This window comes from Scardinius erythrophthalmus (genome assembly GCF_964197995.2).
Source record: "Scardinius erythrophthalmus genome assembly, contig: HAP1_SCAFFOLD_52, whole genome shotgun sequence".
NCBI lineage: Eukaryota > Metazoa > Chordata > Actinopteri > Cypriniformes > Leuciscidae > Scardinius > Scardinius erythrophthalmus.
The window spans coordinates 343525-370202 of NW_028296539.1; the positions used below are offsets into that span (position 1 = coordinate 343525).

The 26678-nt window shown below is 43.2% G+C and overlaps 1 protein-coding gene across 5 annotated transcripts in view; it reads right to left on the reverse strand.

The window, feature by feature from the left end:
* The window catches only part of bnc2 (basonuclin zinc finger protein 2), a 400727-nt gene that overhangs the window by 220886 nt on the left and 153163 nt on the right, over positions 1-26678 (reverse strand). For 3 of the 5 annotated variants that reach the window (XM_081394612.1, XM_081394615.1, XM_081394617.1), the window contains exon 2: positions 3932-4177. In XM_081394612.1, coding sequence (XP_081250738.1) covers positions 3932-4177 — 246 coding nt within the window. Of the gene's footprint in view, positions 1-3931; positions 4178-5007; positions 5126-26678 lie in introns of those variants that run through there. The other 2 variants (XM_081394613.1, XM_081394614.1) reach the window with 2 other exon arrangements.

The window sequence follows — 26678 nt, forward strand, 5'->3', positions numbered from 1 at the left end:
GAGAGGAATTAGGAAAGAAAGCATCCCTGAGCCAGGTGAGATTACTTCCCTCAACTGAGTCCATTACTTAACAGGGTCAGTAGTTAGAGGAGCCAGATCCGTTCAGCACAAAGACCCCTGAACCAGCAACCTCTCTTCTGTACAGTGGTGCAATAACTCGGTGTGCTGACTCCAAAGATGGTCTTTGAAATTAAACTCCCCCTTTAGTTGCTGTTTTACACAATAAAACTCCCTATTTATTTATTTATTTTCCAACATATTGTAATATGTTCAACTTGCCTTGGTTTTGACAATGACCCTGCGACAGGTATCTTCCTGTCACCAAAGGTTGAAACAGTCATGCTTCCTGTGACTGCTCCATCTTAGTCAGCAATAGCTGCACCGATCGTGTTGGCACTGCCCTGGGCTCTGCTCTATCTGCCGAGAAAAGATGGTGGGTGTCTCCCTAACCACATATCCTCTTTCACTCTCCTCTCCTCTCTTCTTCTCTTCTCCACTCCACCCTTCTCTTTCTCTTAACCCAGGCCAGCCAAGAGACGTTTCATCTCGCACCCACACACACATGCAGCACAGAGAGGGAAAAAAGGAAAACAGACACTTCACTATAATCACATGTACACAGCTCCTGTACATACACGCACAAATACACCTGACCCCCCCCCCCCCCCAAGAAAGAAAGAAAGAAAGAAAGAAAGAAAGAAAGAAAGAAAGAAAGAAAGAAAGAAAGAAAGAAAGAAAGAAAGAAAGAAAGAAAGAAAGAAAGAAAGAAGATGCACGGATATGCAACAAACACATCAGTACAGAAGATCGCAAAATGAACTGAGCTTCAAATCAATAAATATATAAAAAAAAATGAAAAAATGTAATAAATGTCGTTCATTTGCAAAGTCTGAAAGGGGTCTTTTTTATTTGTTTATTTGTTACATTAGAGAAGATGTTTAATACATAAATAAATAAATAAATAAATAAATAAATAAATAAATAAATAAATAAATAAGAGAGCCCCCATAAACCGCATTCAACAAATTATTATTGTAGGATTTGTTCCTAACTGTGTTCAGTTTTCAGATCTCAAAATACATGAGACCATACAATATAAATGCTCTTTAACATTTACAGTAGTTACTAAATTAAATTAAAGCAACTGTATAATCGGACGAATCGAACACCATCGGGCATCTTTTTTTTAAAGGCTGCTTTTCCTTTAATATGTTTCTAATTACTTTCACTATAAGTTTCTGTTTAACAGTCGTGTCGCACCCGCAACCGGAAGATTTTTAGTTTTTACATCTTTCATTCAAGGTCTAAAAATTCAATATTCCTTATTTAAGATTAAAGAAACGATATTGCAGTAGGGTTTTTTTTTTACGTTTTGATGTGGCGATTAAATTAATTTGCAAACAAGACTGGAGATTTTAGCTAATCGTTTTGCGGAAAATCTGTAATTTTCAGTGTCATTCGTTTTCAAAATAATAATAATAATAATAATAATAATAATAATGATAATAATAATAAAGAATAGAACATCAATAATAACAATAATGTATTTGCCGTTGCAGTTTTATTTTACGTTCTTTAGGCCTAATCGAAAATTTCTAGAAGGTATTTATGCAAAATCACCTACAATATAAATAAATGTTACATTTATATTCATTAAAAAAGGGCATTTATGGAATATAAATAAGTGGTTCAGACATGAGAGGGTTCAGACATGAGAGGATGCTGAGAAGCCTCAGAGAGAGTGATGAAGTTCGCCTGCACCACAGCCTCTCAGAGTTTCCGCGGGAGAAAAGATCAGATTCAGCACCTGAAAAAGGTTTGCGATGTAAACTGATCACAGCCCTGTTTCAGCAACGCGTGTCAAAAGAATCACATCAAATGAAGAACCTTTAAGTGCTCGTTCGAGCATCTGATTAGTCAAGATTGAGCAATTAGAACCCATTAATAACCAAACCCACATTAACAAATATAGGCTACTGCATAAAATAAACCCTAGCACAGGGATCCAGGATCCAGAATATGTGTTTATGTGGGTTTGATATTAATATCGACAATTGCACGTGGTCAGCAGTGTCAGTATTATTTGTGGAAATGAACAGGTGTACCATTATTTGTTTTATTTTTTTAAATCGGATCGGATTTTAATTGGTGATTAAGATGTCGTGATCTTCTTGTTAACAGTAGCCTACAGATAAAGCTGAAATTAATTTAGGACGCAGAAATGTAGGTTAAACTACACGCTCGAAAAGGCTTGCAGCCGCTCTTTAGAAAAAATATATATACACATTTGGAAAAATACATATTTGAGGGGAAAAAAACGTATTTCATTCGTAATGCATTTTAAGAAAAGAGAACATAAAAAAAATATCAGTGTCAAGTTTCTTGCCATCTGTGAGAGCAGCATCATATTTTATTATTGATTATGAACAGGATTATGATATTATTTTTGACATTTCTCTAAAAATCTTTCTTTGAGATTCATAACTCAAAAAGGATCGGATGCACATAATTTGCATTATGATATTTGTTTAAGCAGCACAATTGCATCTGAAGAGCTAAGACAATGTTGTCCTGACAAAATAACTGATAGCAGCCAGATTACACTGTCGTTAGCCTAATGTCCATTACATAAGACACTTTCTTAATAAAATAATTATATCCAACGATTATTGAGTGATTTAGAGTCGAATTCAAACAAACTGCATTTGAATTATGTCACTCATAGTTTATGTCAAGGATAAACGGTTTAAACACGTTTCTATAACAAACGTTCAAAGGCGCGTCATAATACAATAATGCAAATCACTTTATTTGTAGAATTTTACATTGTTATTAAACGAGTAAGGTCCATTCAGAATGTCCTTCAACTTGCCATAAGTAAGAACCCTTCCATGCTTCATAGTGTTTTCGTAAATGATTGAAGCGCAGGACTGAATCCACCTGCGCCGGAGCTCCGATGCGCCAAACAGCTAAACGCGCGTCTGAATAGTACCATTCAAATCTTTATTCTCACTCAGATTCTAAATTTCTAAGTCAACTGGAACCGCGCAGACAAAATGTATTAGCCTTTCAATAATAAATAGCATATAATTAGTTAGAGAAATACATAGATAAACTAAACGAAAATAAATAAATATATAATTTTCAAATAAACTGTTTATTCATAATTTTTACGGTGTTCAATTTTAACCGATACGCATCTCAGTGTTGCAAATAAAGAGAGCTTATCGAGTATAAAAATGAAAGAAAAAAAAAGTTTGTGAGGAATCTGGAAAAATATGTGGATGGACCCCCATTGTTGGCCAAAGGGAGTCCAGGGGCCTGCAATCGTATCAGCGTGTGCATGGCACAGAGAAACCAGCCCTGATGATTAATGTTCTGCTCACCATCTCTCCCTCCACAGACCCCGATCCCCCTCCCATTAACATTCTGTCTTGATAAAAGCATTCAGCACAGGAACTTTACAATAACTACACACAATGTTAAAGAGCTGTAGATATTACATATAGCTAGGGAAATCGGAAGTACTTTTACAAGTTGATGGTGTTAAGAACTCCAGAAACAAACAGATGAAGTCAAGGGTCACCAAAACAAAACCTCCCAGTCCAGACTGACCGGACGCATATTATTCACTAATGCAATTAATAAAACTAATTTCTCTTCAACACTCAGAAACTTTAAAACGAAGGCTGCAATTTGTGACAGCGGGCATCAGCCACTAAACCACTCAAAGAAGTTAAGCAAAACATAGTTAACACAGTAGCAAGCGTTAAAATCTCTGACACCAACCAAAACATTTTTTACATTCACATTCATACGCTAAAAAAATTGAATAAAAATCATGCTCACGCTCAAACACACACTTAACAGCTGCACAGAGATGAAGCAGACACAGTGTCACACTGAGTGAGAGGGACAGCATCCCACTGACCTGCTGGGACATTCTGAAAAGGAGGTTGCTGTCAGTGCTCTGCTGTGTCCATGTCCCCATGAAGCCCGGCTCGGCGCTGGCCGGTCTGGTGCTGAACTGCATGGAGCTTTCTCCTTCTCCTCCTCCTCCCCCTGCACCGCTGCTGCTGCTCCTGCTGCTGGCTCTGGCCGTGGACTCGCGTGCCCTCTCTCGATCTTGTTCTCTCCACACCACACCGCCTCTCACATCCAACTCTGTCTCCTCAGACTGCCGGCAGAGAAGAGGGGGAAGGGGGGTGGACGGGGAGCCGGAGAGAAAAGTAAGAGAAGGTGGAGGTTCAAAGAGGCAAAGGGTGACTGCTCTGTTCTTTTTTCCTCTTCTGTCCTATTCTTGCTCTCTTTTTTCTCTCTCTTTCTTTTCGTTTTCTCTCTCTCTTTGCTATCTTTTCTTGAGAGAGGGGTGAAAGTGGAGGGTCTTGCCTGCCAGTAGCAGGAAGAGTGTGTTGAGTTAATTCAGGAGCAGGGCTGCACAATGCATATTTCCTCTGGGGCATGTGGTGGTAGAGGGCAGGATGAGCAGAGTGTCGGAAGTAAGGAGGGAGGAAGAGAGGGATGGGGGTGTGAATTGAAGTGAAGTGAAGGAAGGAGAGAAAAAAAGGGGGATGGCAGAAAAATGGAGGAGGAGATGGTGAAGGAGAGTAGTTTTTTTTTTTGTCTGAACCCCCCCACACACACACTTTTTTTTTTTTATGTCAGTCAAGCTGTGTATGGGCTGTCCTCCAAACATACACGGACATACACATACACACATTCCAAACAGAAATCAATCGTAGAGCAAACTCAGTCACCCGTAACCTGCCCTTTGAACCCCTCGCACACCTCTACATGCACAAAAACACCACTTATATTTTGCACTAAAAATACACTTTCACTCCTTGCAGGTCTATGCTCTTGTAATCAAAACCAACTATTTTATTACTGCAAATAGTTATCTTAAAAAGTTTCATTCAAAAAGAAAACCAAAATGACTTTAAATATTATTCCAAGAGCCGAAGACAAATCGTCCCTCCCTTCTCCCCAAAAGGTGCTCTTTCTCACCAGCGTGTCCAGCGTGGATTTCCTTCCAGCTGTGTGGAGATCAGGTGTTGGAGTGTGTCAGTTCCAAAGCAGCCCCTCCTCTCTCTCTCTTTCTCTTTCTCCTTCCCTGTCTTTATTTCTTCAGGCCCCCTTCTCGACTTCAGAGATGCCTGTCCTCAGTTTCCAGACTAACTCCAGCTAGAGCTGTGTCAGTGTGCATGTACGTGCAGCCGTGAGTACATGTGTGTTGTTGTGAGGTAGAGCATGTGTGTGTCGGGCCGCAGCACGTCTGAGTTAACTGCTCCTCTCTTCTTGCTGGCACTCAATGACACGGCTCTCTCTCTCCTCCACTGATCTGCTTTCCCACTGAGAGGAGAGAGAGAGAGAGAGCAGGAGGGGAAAGGGTTGTCCCTGTCTTATTACCAGCTCTCCATGCCTGATGCTTCTTCACTCCAGACCTCAGTGGGATTGAGCCACTCTCTAATACATGCACTCTCACACACGCACATACACACACACACACACACACACACACACACACACACACACACACACACACACACACACACACACACACACACACACACACACACACACACACACACACACACACACACACACACACAAAAAAAAACTGGCCCATCCACACAACTATTCTAAGCAAATAATGCATTTGTCAATACAATTGGACAAGCTCCAACTTCTATAATAACCTCAATGCTAAACGAAAAGACATTTCTCAGCCTTCCAATTGGCCTTTATTTTATTTTTCTTTATTTCGTTTTTATTCTTGACAGCCAGTAAACAAAAATTGTATAAAACATGACTTTTTTTTAAAAAGCATTTAAAAAATAAATAAATGTATTAAGTATTTATATTGCATCACTTATGTATTGTGTCTCCACGTCTACTTTCACACCGGAAGGATTTAAAGCAGAATGTGTCACTAAAACCACACTAGAGCCAGGTATTTTAAGGTGGTCACACAACCATTTGATTTTTATTACAAAGTCTGATTCCTTTGTCTGTTTTTTCTCCCCTCGTTTTAAACAGCTCTAGCTAATGTTTCTATGCAACCCCCCCCCCCAAAAAAAAAAAACTCCCCCTGTGAATGCGCGCACACACACCGTCTTGTGGAGTAGTGCGGCAGAGCACATAATCATACATACTCTCCCACTCACAAACACACACACACACGCAGGGAAACCTCGAGTGGATGCTTTCAGATTTTAATTAAGAAAAAAATGAGGAAGAGGCTCCATTTTTGCCAAATTGGTCCCCGCAGCAGACAGTCTCACAAAGGTGGGGAAGAGAAAGAAAGCCCTAACATATGCACTTACAATAAGTGGCGGCATCTCTTCCTCATTGTACATGCCAAAACATTTTATATGAGAAATGTGTTGTGTAATGACGCTATTTTTTGTTATTATTACGTGTTTTTCCTCTCAAACTTTTTTCTTCCAGCACTTCTCCTGACATCAGCTGTTCAAATTATAGTCTTTGACAATGCGAGTATGTCTAAAGAAGATGTCACCGTGATCTCCCTTCTATGAGACAGAAAGAAAGGGAATTAACTTTTCTCCCTTTCGCTACATTAAATGGCTTCTAGTATGTAGAAAGCCACTTGAAATTTTGTGGCAATTTAAAGGAGACAGCTGTTACTGTCCGTTAAAAGCCTCTGTACAGCACTAATGACAGCTCTGGCTAACCTTTACCTGAGTAATCTGCACAGCATTTTGTCTGATTAAATCGTATCGTCTTCTTCTTCTTCTTTTAGATTGAATAAAAAAAGGCTAGAGGAATGGTGGCAGCTGCAATGAGAACTTAATATGTTGTTTTGTTTCTTTTCCTCACCTTCTCTCTCTTTCTCTCTCTCTCTCAAGCGAAGAGTGCCTCCGCAGTAACCAAAGACGTAAAGACCGTACATCTTTACAAGCAAATGGACACTAATGAGAGATGCTTAGAGCCCATTGTCACACACTTGTCCCCTCCATTTCATCTGTTCTCATAGACATTTTCTTGCTTAGTTCTAAATTGCCATGAATTGTTGTTTCTGAAAACAACACAGGCATTAATGTGTAGTAAGAATGCCTTTTAAAAACATGTAAAAAAAAAAAATAAATAAAAAAAAAAAAATCTACCATTTATATATTCAATAACTCTAAATTCCAAGGAAATTGTTTCTTTATTTAGTCTCTATGGTCACATCTCCCATCTCAAATTATCTTCCCTTCTTCAGTTTTCTTTCTCTCTTGAATGTGCTGGTCTCTTGATTTTCCAAGTGCAACCGAGTGTTTCAAGTCAAGCTGGCAGATCAGCTTCTGACCTCCCTATTAACAGTTGTTATTTGTGAGAGGTTTGAGAGGACTCTGACAATATTCCTTTCCCTTTTTGCTTGTTGTCCTTTTCTTTCAGTTTGTCCCGTCCTCATTCTCTCTCTCGGGAGTAAGGGTGAGCTCAGATCCTGTCAGTGGCAGCAGCAGCAGCAGTGGTAGTCAAGTAAAGCAGAGAGTCACCGTAATGGACTCCTTTATTAAAACTATTATTCTGCAAGACTTCAAATTCCCCCAAGACTAGGGCCATGTCGAAGCTGATATAATTAACTAGAGGCTCAGCTACGGATCAATTACCAGACAAGCAAGTGATAGCCAAATCAATGAAAGATCATCAGCCACATTATCTGTGTTGCAACTCATTAGAGTAAAAGAGAAGAGAGCATGCTGGGAGTCCTGGGGCTGTGGCACTGCGGCAGCACAGAGGGCATTGACTTTTCCTTAGCGACCCATGTCAGTTTTTGTGTTGGGGTTTGTGACATTTTTGCAGATGTCATAAAAGGTGTCTTTATTTCTCAAGGGTCCTCCATATGGTTTTTAAGGAACTAAGAAGTGGTGAAAAGTGGACATAATGTATTTTTGCAAATGACTTGACATTGATAATAAACTTTGCCTGCGCTGAGGGAAAGCTGGTAAACAACAGAGAGAGAAAAAATCGTTATCGTTACATTTGAAAGTCACGTGTCTAGTACCTGTAAAACCGCATTTTTCCATCTTAAAATATATCTAAATTACGCCATATGCTCTCATTGACAAATGTGGAACAATTAGTTCATGCGTTCATGACCTCAAGGCTAGATTACTGTAATGCTATACTGGGTGGTTGCCCTGCACGCTTAATAAACAAACTACAGCTGGTCCAAAACGCAGCAGCTTGAGTTCTTACCAGAACCAGGAAGTATGACCATATTAGCCATTGTATACATTTTTTGTGTGTAGTATAAAATCGTGAGCTTAGAATTATAAGGTTCTATCTCCGTTTAGGGTAGTTCTGAGATATTGAGCATCAAAGTTTTTACATCCCAGCTGGCAAAACTGTTATGTAGTATAATCTACAATCATAGCTCAACAAGACCATCACCCTACAGGTACTTTGAGGATAGAATATCAAAATCCTGGCACATTTGGAAATGGGATTTTTTAAGATGGCCCAAATGGAGATAGAACCTTATTAATTCTGAGAGCTCTGATTCTGTTTGGAATTATAAGGTTTTATCTCCACTTTTACAAATAAAACCCCACATTTCAAAGAATAAATGTATATAACCATTGATTTTAATCAATTTATATATTTATAATACAAGCACACAGCTTGTAGTATATAATATAATATATAATAGTATAGTATACATCAAAGCCAGGCAAGTTTGTAAGAAAAAAAAAAAAATATTTTCAAAGAACATGGACATGGAAAAATTACAGCTAAACAAAAAATGTTTTCTTCACATACTACACCCACTCCTCTGTACTGTAAAAACATTTAGGAAGCATCTTACATACATTAAAAACGGTTCATTTAGTAGATTAAAACATATACAATATTGTGTAACATCATGAAAGTTATGTTTTCATCCCTTTCCACCCCCACCCCCTATGTGCTCTGAAACATTTTAAAAAATGAAAGATGGATTAGTTAGAAAGAAAGAAAGAAAGAAAGAAAGAAAGAAAGAAAGAAAGAAAGAAAGAAAGAAAGAAAGAAAGAAAGAAAGAAAGAAAGAAAGAAAGAAAGAAAGAAAGATGGATTAGTTAGAAAGATAGATTAGTTAGAAAGAAAGATGGATTAGAACCTTATAATCCCAACTCGGTTTATGTTTTGTGAGATAGAACCTTTTTATTTTATTAATAACTACTAAGAAAATATTTTTTTTTACAAAAATACCACCACACAGGCATTAATAAACACCTAATGGATCAGATTATGTCAAAAACTCAATTTCGACCGAAATTGAAAGAAAGAAAGAAAGAAAGAAAGAAAGAAAGAAAGAAAGAAAGAAAGAAAGAAAGAAAGAAAGAAAGAAAGAAAGAAAGAAAGAAAGAAAGAAAGAAAGAAAGAAAGATGGATTAGTTAGAAAGATAGATTAGTTAGAAAGAAAGATGGATTAGTTAGAAAGAAAGAAAGAAAGAAAGAAAGAAAGAAAGATGGATTAAAGATATATAAGAAAGAAAGAAAGAAAGAAAGAAAGAAAGAAAGAAAGAAAGAAAGATAGATTAGTTAGAAAATTAGAAAGATGGATTAGTTAGAAAGAAAGAAAGAAAGAAAGAAAGAAAGAAAGAAAGAAAGAAAGAAAGAAAGAAAGAAAGAAAGAAAGAAAGAAAGAAAGAAAGAAAGATGGATTAGTTAGAAAGATAGATTAGTTGGAAAGAAAGATGGATTAGTTAGAAAGAAAGAAAGAAAGAAAGAAAGAAAGAAAGAAAGAAAGAAAGAAAGAAAGAAAGAAAGAAAGAAAGATGGATTAGTTAGAAATAAAGATATATAAGAAAGAAAGAAAGAAAGATAGATTAGTTAGAAAATTAGAAAGATTGATTAGTTAGAAAGAAAGATAGATTAGTTAGAAAGAAATAAAGATGGATTAGTTAGAAAGAAAGAAAGAAAGAAAGAAAGAAAGAAAGAAAGAAAGAAAGAAAGAAAGAAAGAAAGAAAGAAAGAAAGAAAGAAAGATGGGTGAGTTAGAAATAAAAATATATAAGAAAGAAAGAAAGAAAGAAAGAAAGAAAGAAAGAAAGAAAGAAAGAAAGAAAGAAAGATAGATTAGTTAGAAAGAAAGAAAGATGGATTAGTTTGAAAGAAAGAAAGAAAGAAAGAAAGAAAGAAAGAAAGAAAGAAAGATGGATTAGTTAGAAATAAAGATATATTAGAAAGAAAGAAAGAAAGAAAGAAAGAAAGAAAGAAAGAAAGAAAGAAAGAAAGAAAGAAAGAAAGATAGATTAGTTGGAAAGAAAGGTGGATTAGTTTGAAAGAAAGATAGATTATTTAGAAAGAAAGAAATATTAGTTTGAAAGAAAGAAAGATGGATTAGTAAAAAAGAAAGAAAGATTGATTAGTTATTAAGGATAGATATATAGATAAAGTTTGAAGATAGATAGAAACAGTTTGAAGATAGATAGATAGATAGATAGATAGATAGATAGATAGATAGATAGATAGATAGATAGATAGATAGATAGATAGATAGATAGATAGATAGATAGATAGATAGATAAAAAAGGTTGGAAGATAGATAGATAGATAGATAGATAGATAGATAGATAGATAGATAGATAGATAGATAGATAGATAGATAGATAGATAGATAGATAGATAGATAGATAGATAGATAGAGAGAAAGAAAGAACGATTGATTCGTTGTAAAAAAAAAAGATAGAAAGATGGAAATGCCATCTTTCGCCGGCTTCAAATGTCCAGGCTAATGTCTAGCCCTTAGAGCTAAGAGGTGGGTTTTGATTGGTCCATCCGTGTTCATTCAGGGTTTTGATTGGATATTGAATCTACTGGAGATAGAACCTTATAATCCCAACTCGGTTTATGTTTTGTGAGATAGAACCTTTTTATTTTATTAATAACTACTAACAAAATATATTTTTTTTACAAAAATACCACCACACAGGCATTAATAAACACCTAATGGATCAGATTATGTCAAAAACTCAATTTCGACCAAAAGTGGAGATAGAACCTTATAATTCTAAGCTCACGAAATATTGCTGATTACTTACAAAGCACTAAATGGTTTAGCTCCGCAGTACTTGAGCGAGCTCTTAACGTCCTTCATGTCTATTACGATCTCAAAATTCCGGCCAGTTGATAATACCTAGAATATCAAAATCGACTGCTGGTGGTAGATCCTTCTCCTATTTAGCACCAAAACTTTGGAACAGTCTTCCTACCATTGTCCGGGAAGCAGACACACTCTGTCAGTTCAAAGCTAGACTAAAAACACATCTCTTTGACCTAGCATACACATAACACATTATAGACTTATATAATTCAATGCTAGGCTGCATAGATCAGGTCAGCTGGAACCAGGAACACTTCCCATAAATCCTGATGTACTCGTTACATCATAAGAAGAATGGCATCTACGCTAATTTTAGTGTTTTTGTTTATCCCAAGGTTTTCCCGCAGCCTGCTGGATCCAGGCTGTATCCAGATCTGATGAAGGACCTGCGCCTGGACCCGATGTCGTAGCGGGGTGCTAAAGTGCCAACTAGTTTCTCCTTATGGAGGATCCTTTTACCACTCTACAGATAAAGCGTTGTCAGGAAAATTCGGTTTGCGTATCTACCCCGAAGTGATAAAATTCTGTATCAAAGATTTTAAGGCCAGAAAAGTATTTTTTTAAGGCTTGGTTTGTAGGGAATTACAAACCTGCGCACATATATTCAACACGCATACCAATAGACTGAACTCGTGTGTAATACGCATGTGCACGCCATCAGCGTTCTCACAGGTTTCACGTTTAAAGTCTGTGTAGAGTTTCCTGTTAAAATGGTGTCGTGTTAGCGGCCCCTAAGTTAATAACTAATGATCATTGCGATGGAAGTGAATCAATCAAATTAACTTTAGCTGGAAAATAACTTTATTCAAGAACTGCTATAAAGCCAAAACAATCTCTGTTACTTTAAACTATCCTTGTATCTCTGTAAAGCCACTTTGAAACAATCTACATTGTTAAAAGCGCTATATAAATGAAGATGACTTGACTTGACTTATCTGACAAGTGAATGGCAAAGTAAACCCTAATTAATTATTCATGAGGTGACATGAAGATTTTTGTTCCCGTAGAGGATGGTACTAGCAAAATCAAGGTCATAGGTTTGATCCCCAGGGAATCCATGAACTGAAAAAAAATGTATAGCTTGAATCTTGAATTTTACTAAGTCACTTTAGTAAAAATGCACCTGTCAAATGCATAAATGTAAATGTAATGATTTGTATGGTACTGTATTTTGATTTATGAAAATGACTTAAATGATTTAATTTGAATTCATCTGATTTTAGATTTCTTTCTTGCATTCTCTGTTTTAGGTGTGTCAGATAAATATAATTTAATTAAAATTGATTTTGACGTAATCTGTGTTAGTTACTATACCTAATAATAATCCATTTGATGTTCAGCGAAGACAGTTTTTTCTTTTCTTACAAAATACAGTCTTGCATTCTGTATTGTGTTCCAGGTTTTGGCCTGTTTTGGAAAGAAAGACTAAAAAATGAAAAATAAAAAAATAAAAAAGGTAGGTAGATCAAGACAAATCTACAGTTCTTTAGAGAATGAGGAGTAACCTGTTCACAGGAAGTGAGTGTGCATCTGAATTGATTGATTCTAATCTCTCCCCTGCACAATGATGCCCACTTAATGGCTGAGCTAAGGTTTTTTCTACGCTTTGGAAAGTCCTCGCCTCTCTGAGCCCCTAGTAAAATTAGGGTTCACTTTTAAAACAATTGCCATAGTGCCATTTTCACATCTCACATTTAATCCACAGTGGAAAAGTGTCCAGCTCGTTTAAAATGGTGAGGTAAATCTGTTAAATAAACAATGTCTGAGAGGAGATAAGGAGGATGGAGATTAGTGGCCATCCTGTCTTACAGACACATACTGTACACACAAGTGAATGAATGAGTGGGATATTAATGCACTCTTCATGTGACTTGAAGACAGTGTCTCGATCAGATAGCAGCCAGATAGAACTGTCACTGTTCTGTTCTGCTGGAAGACGCAAAAGGGCCACAAGACATCATAAGACACCATGAATAAACAACCTTTCACTTGTGTAGAGAACGAGAGAAAAAAGTGAATGTCCCCTGAACTCAAGAGCCACACGGGATCCAAATGCCATCGATTGTGCAATCACTCAGTATTCCACGTATACCATTGCGACCAGCAATAGCAATGGACTAAGTGAGAATGAAAACGTACTCGGTTACCTAATGTAACCTCGGTTCTCTCTAGAAGAGGGAACGAGTATTGCGTAAGTTGCCTACGCATCGGGAAAGTCTTCTTTCTTCGAGATCTGAAGCCAAAAATGATCCTTAATTTTGTATTCATTGTCAACACAGTGCGGCAGCCGGCAGACCTAGGCAGGCTGTATAAGCGTGCTCATTGGCTGCTCGGCGGCAACTGCTTAAGCCTATCAGTGAGCACTCTGAAACGTGGCCTCCAATGAGGGCGCTTCGCGCCCTCCACACCCTTCTAACCGTCAGAATGGGTGTGGCCAGCGTGTATATAACCAGTGCTCACAGGCTAAATATCTGGTTTTCGCAGTCTGAAGCGCAAAAGCTCGTGGCGCGACACGGCAGGTTACGCAATACTCGTTCCCTCTTCTAGAGAGAACCGAGGTTACATTAGGTAACCGAGTACATTCTCTTACGAGAGGTTCTCTCGTATTGCGTAAGTTGCTTACGCATCGGGAACCCTTTGTCAACGCCGTGTGCGCCGAGCATCCAGCCCATGAATCCCAGGGAGACCGGGGAAAACATTCTGCTGGGATAGGTGGCCGGTCGGAGAGACGGGCCAACACAGTACAAGCACTTCACTCAGTATATAAAATAGAGCGGCGCGGCCGGTCTATAAGCATATAACAGTGCAAAACAGTAGGGCCGGCAGAGCGAGCCCACACAGTACATAAGCACTTATTAGGGTAAGAAAAGAGCGACATAGTCGGTCTTTCATGAAGAGAATAAACCCCCGCGCCACAGAGTAGAATACGGGCGGCCAGCAGCGCGGGCCAGCACCGGTAAAACAGCGCGCAAAGGGGAATGAGAAACAGAGCGGCCCAGCCGGTCTAAGTATAAAACACTTCACCCTAGTATCATACCAGAAATATCGCCAGCATGTGAACATAGTCTGCACATGAGAGACTGGGCAGAGCATAAATGTCACCTATACTGACAGTAATTTTGCCTGTAAGGCGGGAACTTCCAGGTTATAAAACCTCACGAATGTTGATGGGGAGGCCCAGCACGCCGCCATACAAATATCGTGGATAAAAATTCCACTGGACCAGGCCCACGAAGAGGCCATGCCTCTAGTAGAGTGGGCTCTGATACCCAGAGGGCACTGCAGGTGTTTGGAGGCATAAGCTGCTGCAATCGCGTCCACTATCCACCTGGACAGGCTCTGTTTTGAGGCGGCGAGACCCTTGGTGCGTCCGCCGAAGGAAACAAAGAGCTGCTCTGAACACCTGAAAGCGGCGGAGCGCGTGATGTAAACTCTCAGCGCCCGGACAGGGCATAGGAGGTTATCACTGTCCCCATTATCGGATGCTGGCAGAGCCGAAAGGGAAATGACTTGTGCCCTAAAAGGGGTTCCAATCGCTTTGGGGATGTAACCGTGTCTCGGTCTGAGAATGACTTTCGAGTCGTTCGGTCCGAACTCAAGACATGCAGGGCTAACAGATAGCGTGTGCAAATCCCCCACACGTTTAACTGAAGACAGAGCTATCAGAAAAACGGTTTTAAGCGACAGGTACTTTAAATCCACGGATTCGAGCGGTTCAAAGGGAAAAGCCTTCAGGGCCTCCAGGACCAAGGACAGATCCCAAATAGGAACCGAGGGGGGCCGCGGGGGATTCATCCGTCTAGCTCCTCTGAGGAAGCGGATAATGAGCTCGTTCCTTCCTATTGCCGGGCCGCGCATCGTCTCAGCGAACGCTGCAATAGCCGCCACATACACTTTGAGCGTGGAAGGGGACCTGCCCTTTTCCAACAGCTCTTGTAGGAAGGAGAGCACCCGCGGGACCCCGCATGCGCGTGGATCCAAGCTCTTAGTAGCGCACCATTTAGAAAACACCGACCATTTAGACGCGTAGAGCCGTCTCGTAGAGGGGGCTCTAGACTGTGTGATCGTGTTCACGACCCCTTCTGGCAGGTCAAAGGGTATCCGTTGATCACCCATGCATGCAGAGACCAACGCTCTGGATGGGGATGCCAGATCGATCCACCGGCTTGGGAGAGGAGATCCTTTCTCACCGGGATCGGCCATGGGGATGAGTGCGACAGCCTCACTAGCTCTGGGTACCAAGTTTGGTTCTCCCAGCGCGGGGCTATAAGAAGCACTGAGTGGTGCGTTTCTCTGATCCTCGAAATGACCTGTGGCAACAGGGAGATCGGAGGAAAAGCATACAGCGGGAGGCTGGGCCATGTCTGGGACAGCGCGTCCTCGCTTTTCGAGAAAAATTTCGGGCAATGAGCGTTATCTTCCAACGCAAAGAGGTCGATCTTCGCTCTGCCGAATAGGCGCCAGAGAAACTGGACTGTCTGGGGGTGCAGGGACCATTCTCCCGGGGGAATGTTGTCCCTGGACAGTCTGTCTGGACCGACATTCAGGTGGCCCGGCACGTGCGCGGCTCTCAGCGAGCGCAACGAGCGGTAAGCCCACACGAGAAGGCATTCTGTCAGCTTGCACAGATTCCTGGATCTGACACCGCCCTGTCGGTTCACATAGGATACCACGGACATGTTGTCCGAGCGGACTAGCACATGGTGATCCTGTATGAATGGGAGGAAGCGCTTGAGTGCGTTCTCGATCGCTATCATCTCCAAACAGTTTATGTGGAGGCATTTTTCCTGGTCTGACCACAGGCCAAAAACCAGTTTGCCCTCGAAAAGAGCGCCCCAACCTGAGGTGGAAGCGTCCGTCGAGATAACTTTGCGGTGTGAGACGGCTCCCATTGTCACTCCCCGCTGGTACCAGTCGGCCGCTAACCAGGGCTTCAGTGCTGAAACGCAGCTCTGAGTCACTCTGATTCGGATGCCGCCGGAAGCCCAGGCTCTGTGAGGCACTCGGGCATTCAGCCAGCGTTGTAGCGGGCGCATTCGTAAGAGACCCAGCTGAAGTACTGCTGCAGCTGAGGCCATACAACCCAGCAACCTCTGAAATGTTTTGAGAGGTGCGGTGCTGCCCGGCCGGAAAGGACGCGGCCAGGCGTCGAATGCAGCGGGCGCGCTGTGTCGACAGGCGGGCCGTCATTGCCACAGTGTCCAGATCCAAACCCAGAAAAGAGGTTGATTGACTGGGCACTAGCGAGCTCTTGGTCCAGTTGACCGTAAGCCCCAGGCTGTCCAAGTGGCTTAGAAGCACTGTTCTGTGGGCGATGAGTTCGACCTCTGAATGTGCTAGAATCAGCCAATCGCCCAGGTAGTTCAGAATTCGCATTCCCCGACCCCTCAGGGGAGCGAGAGCCGTGTCCATGCACTTCGTAAATGTACGGGGTGCCAAAGACAGGCCGAACGGCAGGACGGTGTACTGATATACCTGACCGTCGAAGGCGAATCTCAAGAATGGCCTGTGACGGGGTATTATCTGGATCTGAAAGTACGCGTCTTTTAGATCGAGAGATATAAACCAGTCCCTCGGGCGAATTTGCGCGAGAATTTGTCTGGTTGTGAGCATTTTGAACGGTCTTCTCATAAGAGCCTTGTTCAAACGTCTCAGATCCAAGATTGGCCTGAGAGCTCCGTCCTTCTTGGGAACGAGGAAATAACGGCTGTAAAAGCCCGACTCACTCATGGAAGGGGGAAACCGGTTCTATAGCCCTTTTGCACAGAAGTGTAGCTATTTCTGCTCGAAGTAGATGTGCTACTTCCCCATTCACTCTGGTCTCGATACGCGCTTGAAAGCGCAGAGGGCGGCGAGCGAACTGCAGAGTATAGCCCTGTTTTACTGTGCTCAGCACCCATTCTGACGCGCCTGGAATAGCTTCCCACGCTTTCGCGTGTTCAGCCAGGGGCAGAATGGCCTCCGGGCTCTGATCGCCGCTGATCGCGGGCTCGAGAGCTCGAAACGGAGGGGCGGGCGCGGCGCGCGCACTCTCGGTGCTTAGATACGGCGGGTCGCAAGCAGCGATTACTGGCCGTTTCACACACAGCGTCCCGGTGGCTTTGGACGGGGAACATACAGTGTGAGACACGACGCTTGAAAGCGGCGTTGGGGGCGAAGTATTCGAGAGGATGTGTGAGCGTGTGGGAGCGGGCACAGCATCTGTATTTATAACATGACCGGTCGTGAGGGGTTGTGTAACAGAGCGGGCAGTGAGTAGGTGTGGGCACAGCGGGGTTGACATGTGACCTACATTTAACGCTCGAGCGGCTTCTGCCTGCTTTATGCGAGCGGGCTCTGTGAGAAACACAGGGTTTATGGTGCTTGTGTGCAGAGGTGAACACAGATAAGTGGGCACATTTACTGCATTCACCGGCTCGTTGGCTGCGAGATGAGTGTCTGCAGTAACCGTAGCAACGGGGACTGACAGAGCGTGAAGCTTTGACGATGGTCCGGCCGCGGCGGGACACGATCGTCGCTTCTTTCCTCGGGCTAGGAGGTTTTTGCAGGCTCAGGCTTCACCGCGATCCTCTGCCGGGGTCCCCGGGGAGGAGGCGGCCTGACGCGGCTGGTCGAGTGAGAGCGAGGGCGGCCGCCCTGTCGTCGCTGTGAGGACGGAGGTCGAGCTGGGCGCTGGGCAGAGCTTTGCGCAGGCTGGTCACAAGGACGGCGTGCGGCAGGCCTGGAGCGCCGAGGCAGAAACAAATTCATCGCCTGTGTGGTCTTCTGAACCTCCGAAAAGCGGTCCACGATCCCGTTTACCGCTGGGCCGAACAGGCCGGTGGGGGAGAGGGGGGCGTTAAGGAACACCGCGCGCTCAGACTCCCTCATATCCGCGAGCGTGAGCCAGAGATGCCTTTCTGCGACAGTCAGAGAGGCCATGCACCGTCCAATGGCCTGGGCAGCGGATTTCGTAGCGTGAAGGGAGAGGTCTGTCGCGCTCCTCAAATCCATGACGGAAGCAGACTCCGAACCCTTCTCGTCCAGATCACGGAGGAGGTTAGCTTGGAGAATCTGCAGTACGGCCATAGAGTGGAGTGCAGATGCAGCCTGTCCGGCGGCGGCGAAAGCGCGGCCGACGAGGGCTGATGTGGTCCTGCAAGCCTTAGACGGGAGGGCAGCCTTTGAGCGCCAACCAGAGGGCGGGCAAAGGTGCGCTGCGACCGCCTCTTCCACGGGGGTAATGGCATTATACCCCTTCTCAGCGGCGCCGTCAACCTGTGAGAGCGTCGATGAGGCGTGTGAAGAAACTCTCGCGGAGAATGGAGCATTCCACGATTTAGAGAGCTCGCTGTGAAGCTCAGGCAGGAAGGGTGCGGTTTTGGACGCTGGCTGTCGGCGGCGATGATGAAGGAAGCAGCCGTCGAGTCTGTTCGGGGCTGGCTCCTCAGGAGGAGACCAATCAAGGCCCAGCTGTTCAACAGCTCGCGTGAGGAGGCGTAACAGTTCTGCGTCCTCGCCCGCTCGAGTACGGCCCGAATCCTGGACTGAAGAGGAGGGAGTAGACCAGTCCTCGCTGTCAGAGGCCAGGATGGAACAGCTGTCCGCAGCGCGTTCATCAGACTCGTCCGCCTCATCCCCTGAAACGGCGGCGGCGCCTGCGGGAGCCGGCAGCTGCGCGGCCGGGAGGGGGGGCGGGGAAGGCAAGAGAGAAGCTCGAGGGAGAGGATCCGGCGAGCTTCTAAGCGCCTCGTCGGTCTCCGGTGGTCGCTGTGAGCGGCGCCGCCCGTGGGCAGCCGCCCGTGGAGAGTGCGGTGGCGGCGTGCTCGCGGCCCAGGCAGAGAGCGCAGATGAGGTGGCGGTCTCCGTTGCTGAGCGGAGCTCAAACCTCTCGTAAGAGAACAAAGACATTCTCATGTTGGCCAACTTAAAAATAATCACTCATAGAGCATGTGGATGTTGCAGTTTTAAATAGTTAAATAGAAAATAAACTTCAACCTGCCTCACTTCTACTCATGGTACATAGGAACTGCCAATTGATGTGATTGTATTACCCATTGCCACACATCACGCAATTAACAGCATTACAGTTGCCCTGGGCTGCATTTCCCAAAAGCATTGTAAGCCTAAGTAGATCGTAGAACCATTGCCTCCGACTTAGCTCTCGATGCCTTTGAGAAACGCATCCCTGGGATCAGCCACGGCTCGTCTGTATGGGCCGGTGGGGCAGAGCCCCACCAAAATATTCATCCAAAACATAGACCTCTATATAAGCTGAATCATTAATAAATGGTAAATGTGTTCAGCATTCTGCAACAAATATTTTTTTCAGATTTTCTAGACTATTCTAGAAAAGTCGCAAAATCAGGATATATTAAAATTTAACGTATGGCTTCGGCAGGCGTGATACTAAGTGCCCCGCAGTTTTCCTATGTAAATCTGTGGTGAAAAATGGAACTGCAGCATGCTCTAATTGAGAGCCATTGGGGCAGATTTCAGACTTCACTGCTTATTTTCATGTTAGCTTGCGTAAACCTCGCTCCAGATCAAGACGATAGGTGTGTTCGACATCAGCTGCGGCTGGATGTAACTGATCGGCGAGAGTTGCAGAGTGCAGGCGGGGAGGAGCTGAAAATGGAGATGTGAAGTCAGACACTTTCTGGTTCTCATAGTGACCGCTCACATGGTGTTTGCATACTTTAAGACAGCGGAAGTGAAATAAATGCAATATTTGTCAAATACACAGACGTTTCAGATACATTTCCATTTAATACTTAATGCACTGCTTAATACAGCGTCTGTTTGTATAAGAATAAAGTTCAATATAAGCCTATACTACCTATACTATTTAAATACCAATGTAGTGGGGTCTACTTTTTTTTTTTAATCAGCTTTATTTTGATAAACATGAAACAATATAACATTGCCACCTACTGACTACTTCACTGTTTTTGTTCCATGTCATTTAGCTTTATTGGATGTTTGCTTCATCACAGGTTCCCACATACATCATACTGTATCAAACATACATTTTATGCACATGCGCACTCTTTAAAAATGCAGCTGATTGTTGACATGCTAAAATATATAGATTAAAATGTATATATATTTAAATAGAAATAAATATATAGAATGAACTGAATGGTTGCTGAATGGTTGCTTATTGTGCCCAAGAGAATGATCTATTAAGTCCACATGACAATTATCAAAAAAATGCTTCTAACCACAGCTTGAGAGCTGTAGTGCCAACCACATAACTTTGTGATGCTGTTTTCAAATGTTTGTTGGAACAATGGTTTCGGGAAACGCCAAATCTTTGAACTATGTAGGTAACAACGGAACATGCGACCATAGTTGGCTAATGATGCTTTTGGGAAGAGCATCACTGGTTGTCTCACATCACCTCTGCTGACTGAGGTGAAGAGCGATGCTTGAACTCTATCAGTGTTAAAAAGGAGGGGTTTTCTTGTGTCCACTCTCTTTCTGTCACTTTTTTTCTCTGTTTCTTGCCCCCTGACCTCCTCTTGGCTTAGCCTCTCCAGACTCAACCAACTTGCAGAGCATCATCTAGTTTGTAAACCTGTCTATACTGCTGATCCCCAATGTCACAGCTTAGAAAACCGAAATTAGGCCAAGACCAGAATTCAAAATAGATTAGAATAGTTAAGGACTGCCTTAATTAGTAGGTGGACTTTTGAGTTACATTCTTTTGGCAATTCAGTGCAGCTTTTTTAGTTTTCTCTAATCATTCCTTTGGGTTTTGTATGTAGGCCTATAGACAGACAAAAAAAAAAAAAAAAGCATATTGTAATTTATAATATATTTGTCTTATAATATGTAATCAACTGAATTGCAAACCAAGAGGTGTGGGATTTTTGCAATACAATGCCTTCTGGCAATCTTATTAGGCTTGTTCGACTTCATGCAGCTCACCACATCACTGATCCACGTGTCTTCTTGACACATGCACACCTGTTCCATTTCAGCTCATTGTATTTGATTGTGTACAGCTTTGTTATTTTAGTTCATTGCACTGTCAGTAAATTTCAGCTACATAAAAGCCAATAAAAATTTTCTGAATTTTAAATAGCACGATAGCACTCTACTTTTACTATTTATGTCATAAAATATATGGTAGAAATAGTAAGCATATTATTCTATTCCAAATTCAGCCTATACTAAATAATATAACCTTTTTATTTTCCTTTAAAGTTGAAGTTGTCACTGGCAGTGGAGGCAACGCTCATATCTTCGGGTATTCCACCAAAACACCAGGGGCCCTATTTTAATGATCTGAAACTATCAAAAGCGAAACGCAAGTAACTTTGTGGGCGGATCTCGGGGCTGTTGCTATTATAATGGTGGGATAAATTACTCTTACGCCCGATGCAAATCAAAAATGGGTTGGTCTGAAGTACCTATTACTCATAGGTCTGGTTTGGGCGTAACGAGAAATAAACCAATCAGAGTGTCATCTCACATTCCCTTTAAAAGCAGGCGCGCTTGTTCCATGGCGGATTGCTATTAGGGACCGTTTGGTATTTATAGAATAGACCACCAGAGGAAAATAGGGGAGGGTCATGTCTTTTTATTCTTTGTTGAGGGGAGGGTCATCAAACTTTTTTTAGTCTAGGGGGAGGGTCACCCAACTTTTGTATTCATGAAAACAGCAAAATTTCAAAGTGGCTTGTTTGGTGCATATTTTTCCATGTAGCACCATGTAGCTCTCTCAGTCTCGACCCTCTCAGCAGATGGGTCCGACCCAATAAAAATCCAGTTAGGCGCTGTTTGACAGTGCGGGTGTATGCTCTCAGAAAAAGTGCATATTAGCCCGTTTAAATATTTTCCTGTATTTCTCCCGTATTTTTAATCTTTCTATAAAAACAATTAAAAAATCCCACTGGGTGCAAACCAGCTAAGCAGAAAATTCCCGCCCTGCAGCTATCTTTTCCTTCAAAAACTTAAATTTTGTATTTAAGCAGTGCAGCTACTTCTGTACATTACATTTGTCCTAAGTAGCATGAGATTTCGACCAGTCAGGAGTAGCCTATAGCAAATCAGTTCCTGCAACAACACATCCCATCTGCACCAGGAGCTGTGACAGCTGTTGAAGGTCAGAGGTGACAGGTTAACACTTTGAGGTTCGTATGACTTTCTCATTAAATAGAAAAATGTGTTAGATAACTAATAACTAGCTAGCTAGTAACTAGTTAGCTTCATTATAACTAGGTCGCTAGTAACTAGTTAGCTTCATCATAACTAGCTAGTGACTAGTTAGCGTCATTTTTGTTGAAGCAAGCACATAGCCTATATGTTGCTAGCTAGTTAGTTAGCTTCATTATTTGATAGATTTTTACTTTTGCGAATGCTTGTTAATGATCATATTATCTATCTTATGATGTTAAAGGAACTTCTTTTCTTTTTTCAGATTAGCCATAATGGAATGCCGTGACTGGAGTTTATGCTTCCTATGTCAGTCCGCCCTAAAGATTGAAAAAACATTAGATCCCTCTTCATCATTCAAACTGAGAAACAATCTTGAAAGATTGAAATCATGTTACAAAGAAGCTTTAGATAACATCCAGGAGCTGAAGGCATTAGGGGATCTGCCTGAGTTTATAGTGGACATTAGTGGTGGTAGTCAGGATGTAGTTCAGCTGATGATTCAAAATCCTATGGTGTGGCACAAAAGCTGCAGAAATGCGATTGGTAAACAAAAAGTTGAGAGAGCAAGAAAAAGAAAAAAGCATTAAGAGTCTGTGAGCCCAGTAAAAACACAGCGCATGAGTGACAAGTCCACCACACTCGCTTTACCCAGACTCTCAACATCATCATGTGAACCATTCGATAAACCATGTCTCTTCTATGGTGAATTGGGCAAAAAAAAAGGAACTGAGGAGGGCTGCCACACTTGGCTTGGATAGAAAAGTGAAAGAATGTGCTCAGGTGGTGGGTGACAGGCATCTATTGGCTTAACTAGCTGCTGGTGACATGGTTGCTATTAATGCTGTTTATCATCGTGCATGCCTGACTAGGCTCTACGGAGGGGGCCCTTGTTCCCATGAGAGAACAGGGCGTACGCATCCTCAACTATTTCGACGACTGGCTCATATTAGCACACTCTCGAGATCAGTTATGCGAACACAGGGACCTCGTGCTCAGGCACCTCAGCCAGTTGGGTCTTCTGGTCAACTGGGAGAAGAGCAAACTCGCCCCCATGCAGAGGATCTCTTTTCTCGGTATGGAATTGGATTCGGTCGCACAGACAGCGCACCTCACAGAGCAACGCGCTCAGTCGGTGCTGAACTGCTTGAAGTCAAGTCAAGTCATCTTCATTTATATAGCGCTTTTAACAATGTAGATTGTTTCAAAGCAGCTTTACAGAGATAAGCGTATAATTTAAGGTAAGATTGTTTTGGCTTTATAGCGGTTCTTTAATAAAGTTATTTTCCATCTAAAGTTAGTTTTGATTGATTCGCTTCCGTCGCAACGATCATTTGTTATTAAATTAGGGGCCGCTAAGACAACACCATTCTCTCTACACAGAATTTAAACAGGAACCTGTGAAAAACCACCTTTGAACACCTTCAAAGGCAGGACGGCGGTCCCACTGAAATTCTTTCAGAGGCTCCTGGGGACTATGGCAGCGGCAGCAGCGGTAACTCCGCTCGGGCTGCTCCATATGAGGTCGCTTCAGCACTGGCTTCATGGCCGAGTCCCGAGATGGGTGTGGCATCACGGCACTCACCGGGTGACAATCACACCGGTGTGCCGCCAGACCTTCAGCCTGTGGTCAGACCCCTCATTCCTGTGGGCAGGAGTCCCCTTGGAACAGGTTCCCAGGCATGCTGTGGTGTTCACAGACGCCTCTGCCACCGGCTGGGGTGCCACGTACAACGGGCATGCAGTGTCAGGGGTGTGGACGGGCCCTCAACTGCATTGGCACATCAACTGCCTCGAGTTGCCAGCACTATGTCTCGCTCTGAGCCACTTAAAGAGGCCGCTACAGGGCAGAGATGTGCTGGTCCATACGGACAACACTGCAACCGTTGCGTACATCAACCGGCAAGGTGGTCTACGCTCCCGTTGCATGTCACAACTTGCCCGCCATCTCCTCCTCTGGAGTCAGAAGCATCCGAGGTCACTTCGAGCCATGTATGTCCCCGGTGTGCTCAACCGTGTGGGCAACGAGCTATCATGAGCTGTGTTCCCGGGAGAATGGTGACTCCACCCCCTTGGAAGTTCAGCTGATCTGGAGAGAGTTCGGGGAGGCTCAGGTGGAGGCTCAGACCTGTTTGCCTCCTCAGAGACCTCCCACTACCAGCTGTTTTACTCCCTGACTGAGGGAACACTCAGCACGGATTCACTGGCACACAGCTGGCCCCGGCGCCTCCTCAAATATGCGTTCCCCCCAGTGAGCCTACTTGCACAGACCCTGTGCAAAATCAGGGAGGACGAGGAGCAGGTCCTTCTGGTGGCCCCCTATTGCCCCACCCGGACCTGGTTCCCTGAACTTATGCTCCTTGTGACAGTCCCTCCCTGGCCCATTTCTCTGAGGGAGCACCTTCTGACTCAGAGACGGGGCACCCTATGGCACTCGTGTCCGGACCTCTGGAAACTCCATCTCTGGTTCTAGGTGACTTACCCCCAGAGGTACTTAACACCATCACTTCTGCATGGGCGCCGTCCACGAGATGTGTGCCTTGAAGTGGAACCTGTTCGTCAAGTCGTTTTCTTCTCGCCGAGAGAACCCCTGAAGATGTTCGATAGGGTCCGTGCTTTCCTTCTTGCAGCAAGGGTTGGAGCGAAGGCTGTCTCCCTCCACCCTCAAAGTACATGCTGCCGCTATTTCAGCTTATAACGACCACATAGATGGCAAATCAGTTGGAAAGCACGACCTGGTTGTCAGGTTCCTTAGGGGGGCGAGACGGTTAAACCCTCTTCGTCCCCCCTCCATACCCTCTTGGGACCTTTCCCTGGTGCTTCAAGCTCTTCAGGATGCTCCCTTTGAGCCTTTGCACTCAGCAGACTTAAAGCTTCTCTCTTTGAAGACTTTGCTGCTGATTGTGTAATGCCAGGTGACGAGGCTCCACCTGAGAGCGACATTTCATTCACTTCAACTACACCTCAAACTCGACGTCAACGCAGAAAGGGTCACAATAAGAAACCTGTAGCTGCAGATGCACTCTCTGGGTTGCTAAAGCATATGACAGTCTAAAAATAATGTTGCAAATAAAGAGTTCATTGTCCATCTCTGCCTCTCTCAAGTCACATGAGAGAGCAGTGACAAGGGTCGTTGTCCACACAAAGGAACTATTATATCTTCGGAGGAACCGCCACTGACTGGACAGTCAGAGTACAGAAATAGACTACACTAGCTGGGATCAGCAGTTGTAGATGTGATTCAAATCATGTGTGCCTTACAGTAAATATGATGAAAGCACCTCAATTCGGGATATAAAAGAAGAGAATTGGACAAGACTCATTGCTCATCCTTGCAATCTCCAGTCCGGGACACCAGCAGTTCCCGGATGCAAGAAGTTAAAGCCTAGCTAATATTACTCTGTTAGCTAAGTACTCTATTATATTCTGTAACAAGTATTCTTTTCATTTTGATTCTTTTAATAAATATTGTTAAACATTTATTACAATCATCTGACTGGAACTTGGAATTCTTGAGTACGTTTTCGCTTTTCTTCCCTGGACCAGAAGGATCCCAACAGGGGGAAAACCTACAGAAGGTGAGCATGATTTCTGATATGTGAATAATCAGTATGCACTGTTTGATTGATTAATAGCCTAGCTTACAACAGGGTTATTGTTGTATAGCGAACACGGTTGAAGAGTACCTAAAAAGGTAGACTTAAACTACGAAGGGGACATTTATTATATTTATAATCCTTATTATCTTTATAATAAAATACGAATTCGTAGAGACTGATCACCTAACTCTTAAAAGTATGACTAAAGGATAGGCTCTTTAGTTACCGCGGGATTATCCATATATCCTGGATAGGATGTAGGATAATTTGGAACGGTATTAATCGTATAAACTTTTACAATTGCACTGGCCTCTATCAAGAGGGTAGGGGGCCTGCAAGCATTTTAGGTCGACGAATCGTGCCTATAGTTCGGGCCGGGTGACAACCATGTTGCACTGAGACCCCGGCCTGGCTATGTGCCCAAGGTTCCCACCACTCCCTTCAGAGATCAGGTGTTAGGCTGGGTTCCATATGTGTGACCCTATGGGGATTATATGTGTATAATTCCACGGCTGCTCCTAATCGAAGCCCTGTGTCTTTCCCTTGGGCTAAGTTACCCATTATTGCAGTACAACCTTCGGGCTAGTCCATATGTATTTTTTCACATAACTCCCTCGAAGAAAGTGGCTTCCGCATCGTTCCCCTTCCATAGAAAGGGCACGGTTTCCCAGTGTTATCCAATAATCTCGCTGTATGGGTTATCACGGAACAACAGTGACAGATACGCTCTGTGTAAGCCCTTTCCTATCGTCCATCCAGGCAAGAAGGGGTACAGGCTTACACCGGGCACTGGATGGGGTGCAGCAGATGTGGCGCTTTGGTAGGGATTCCTATCAGTCGGT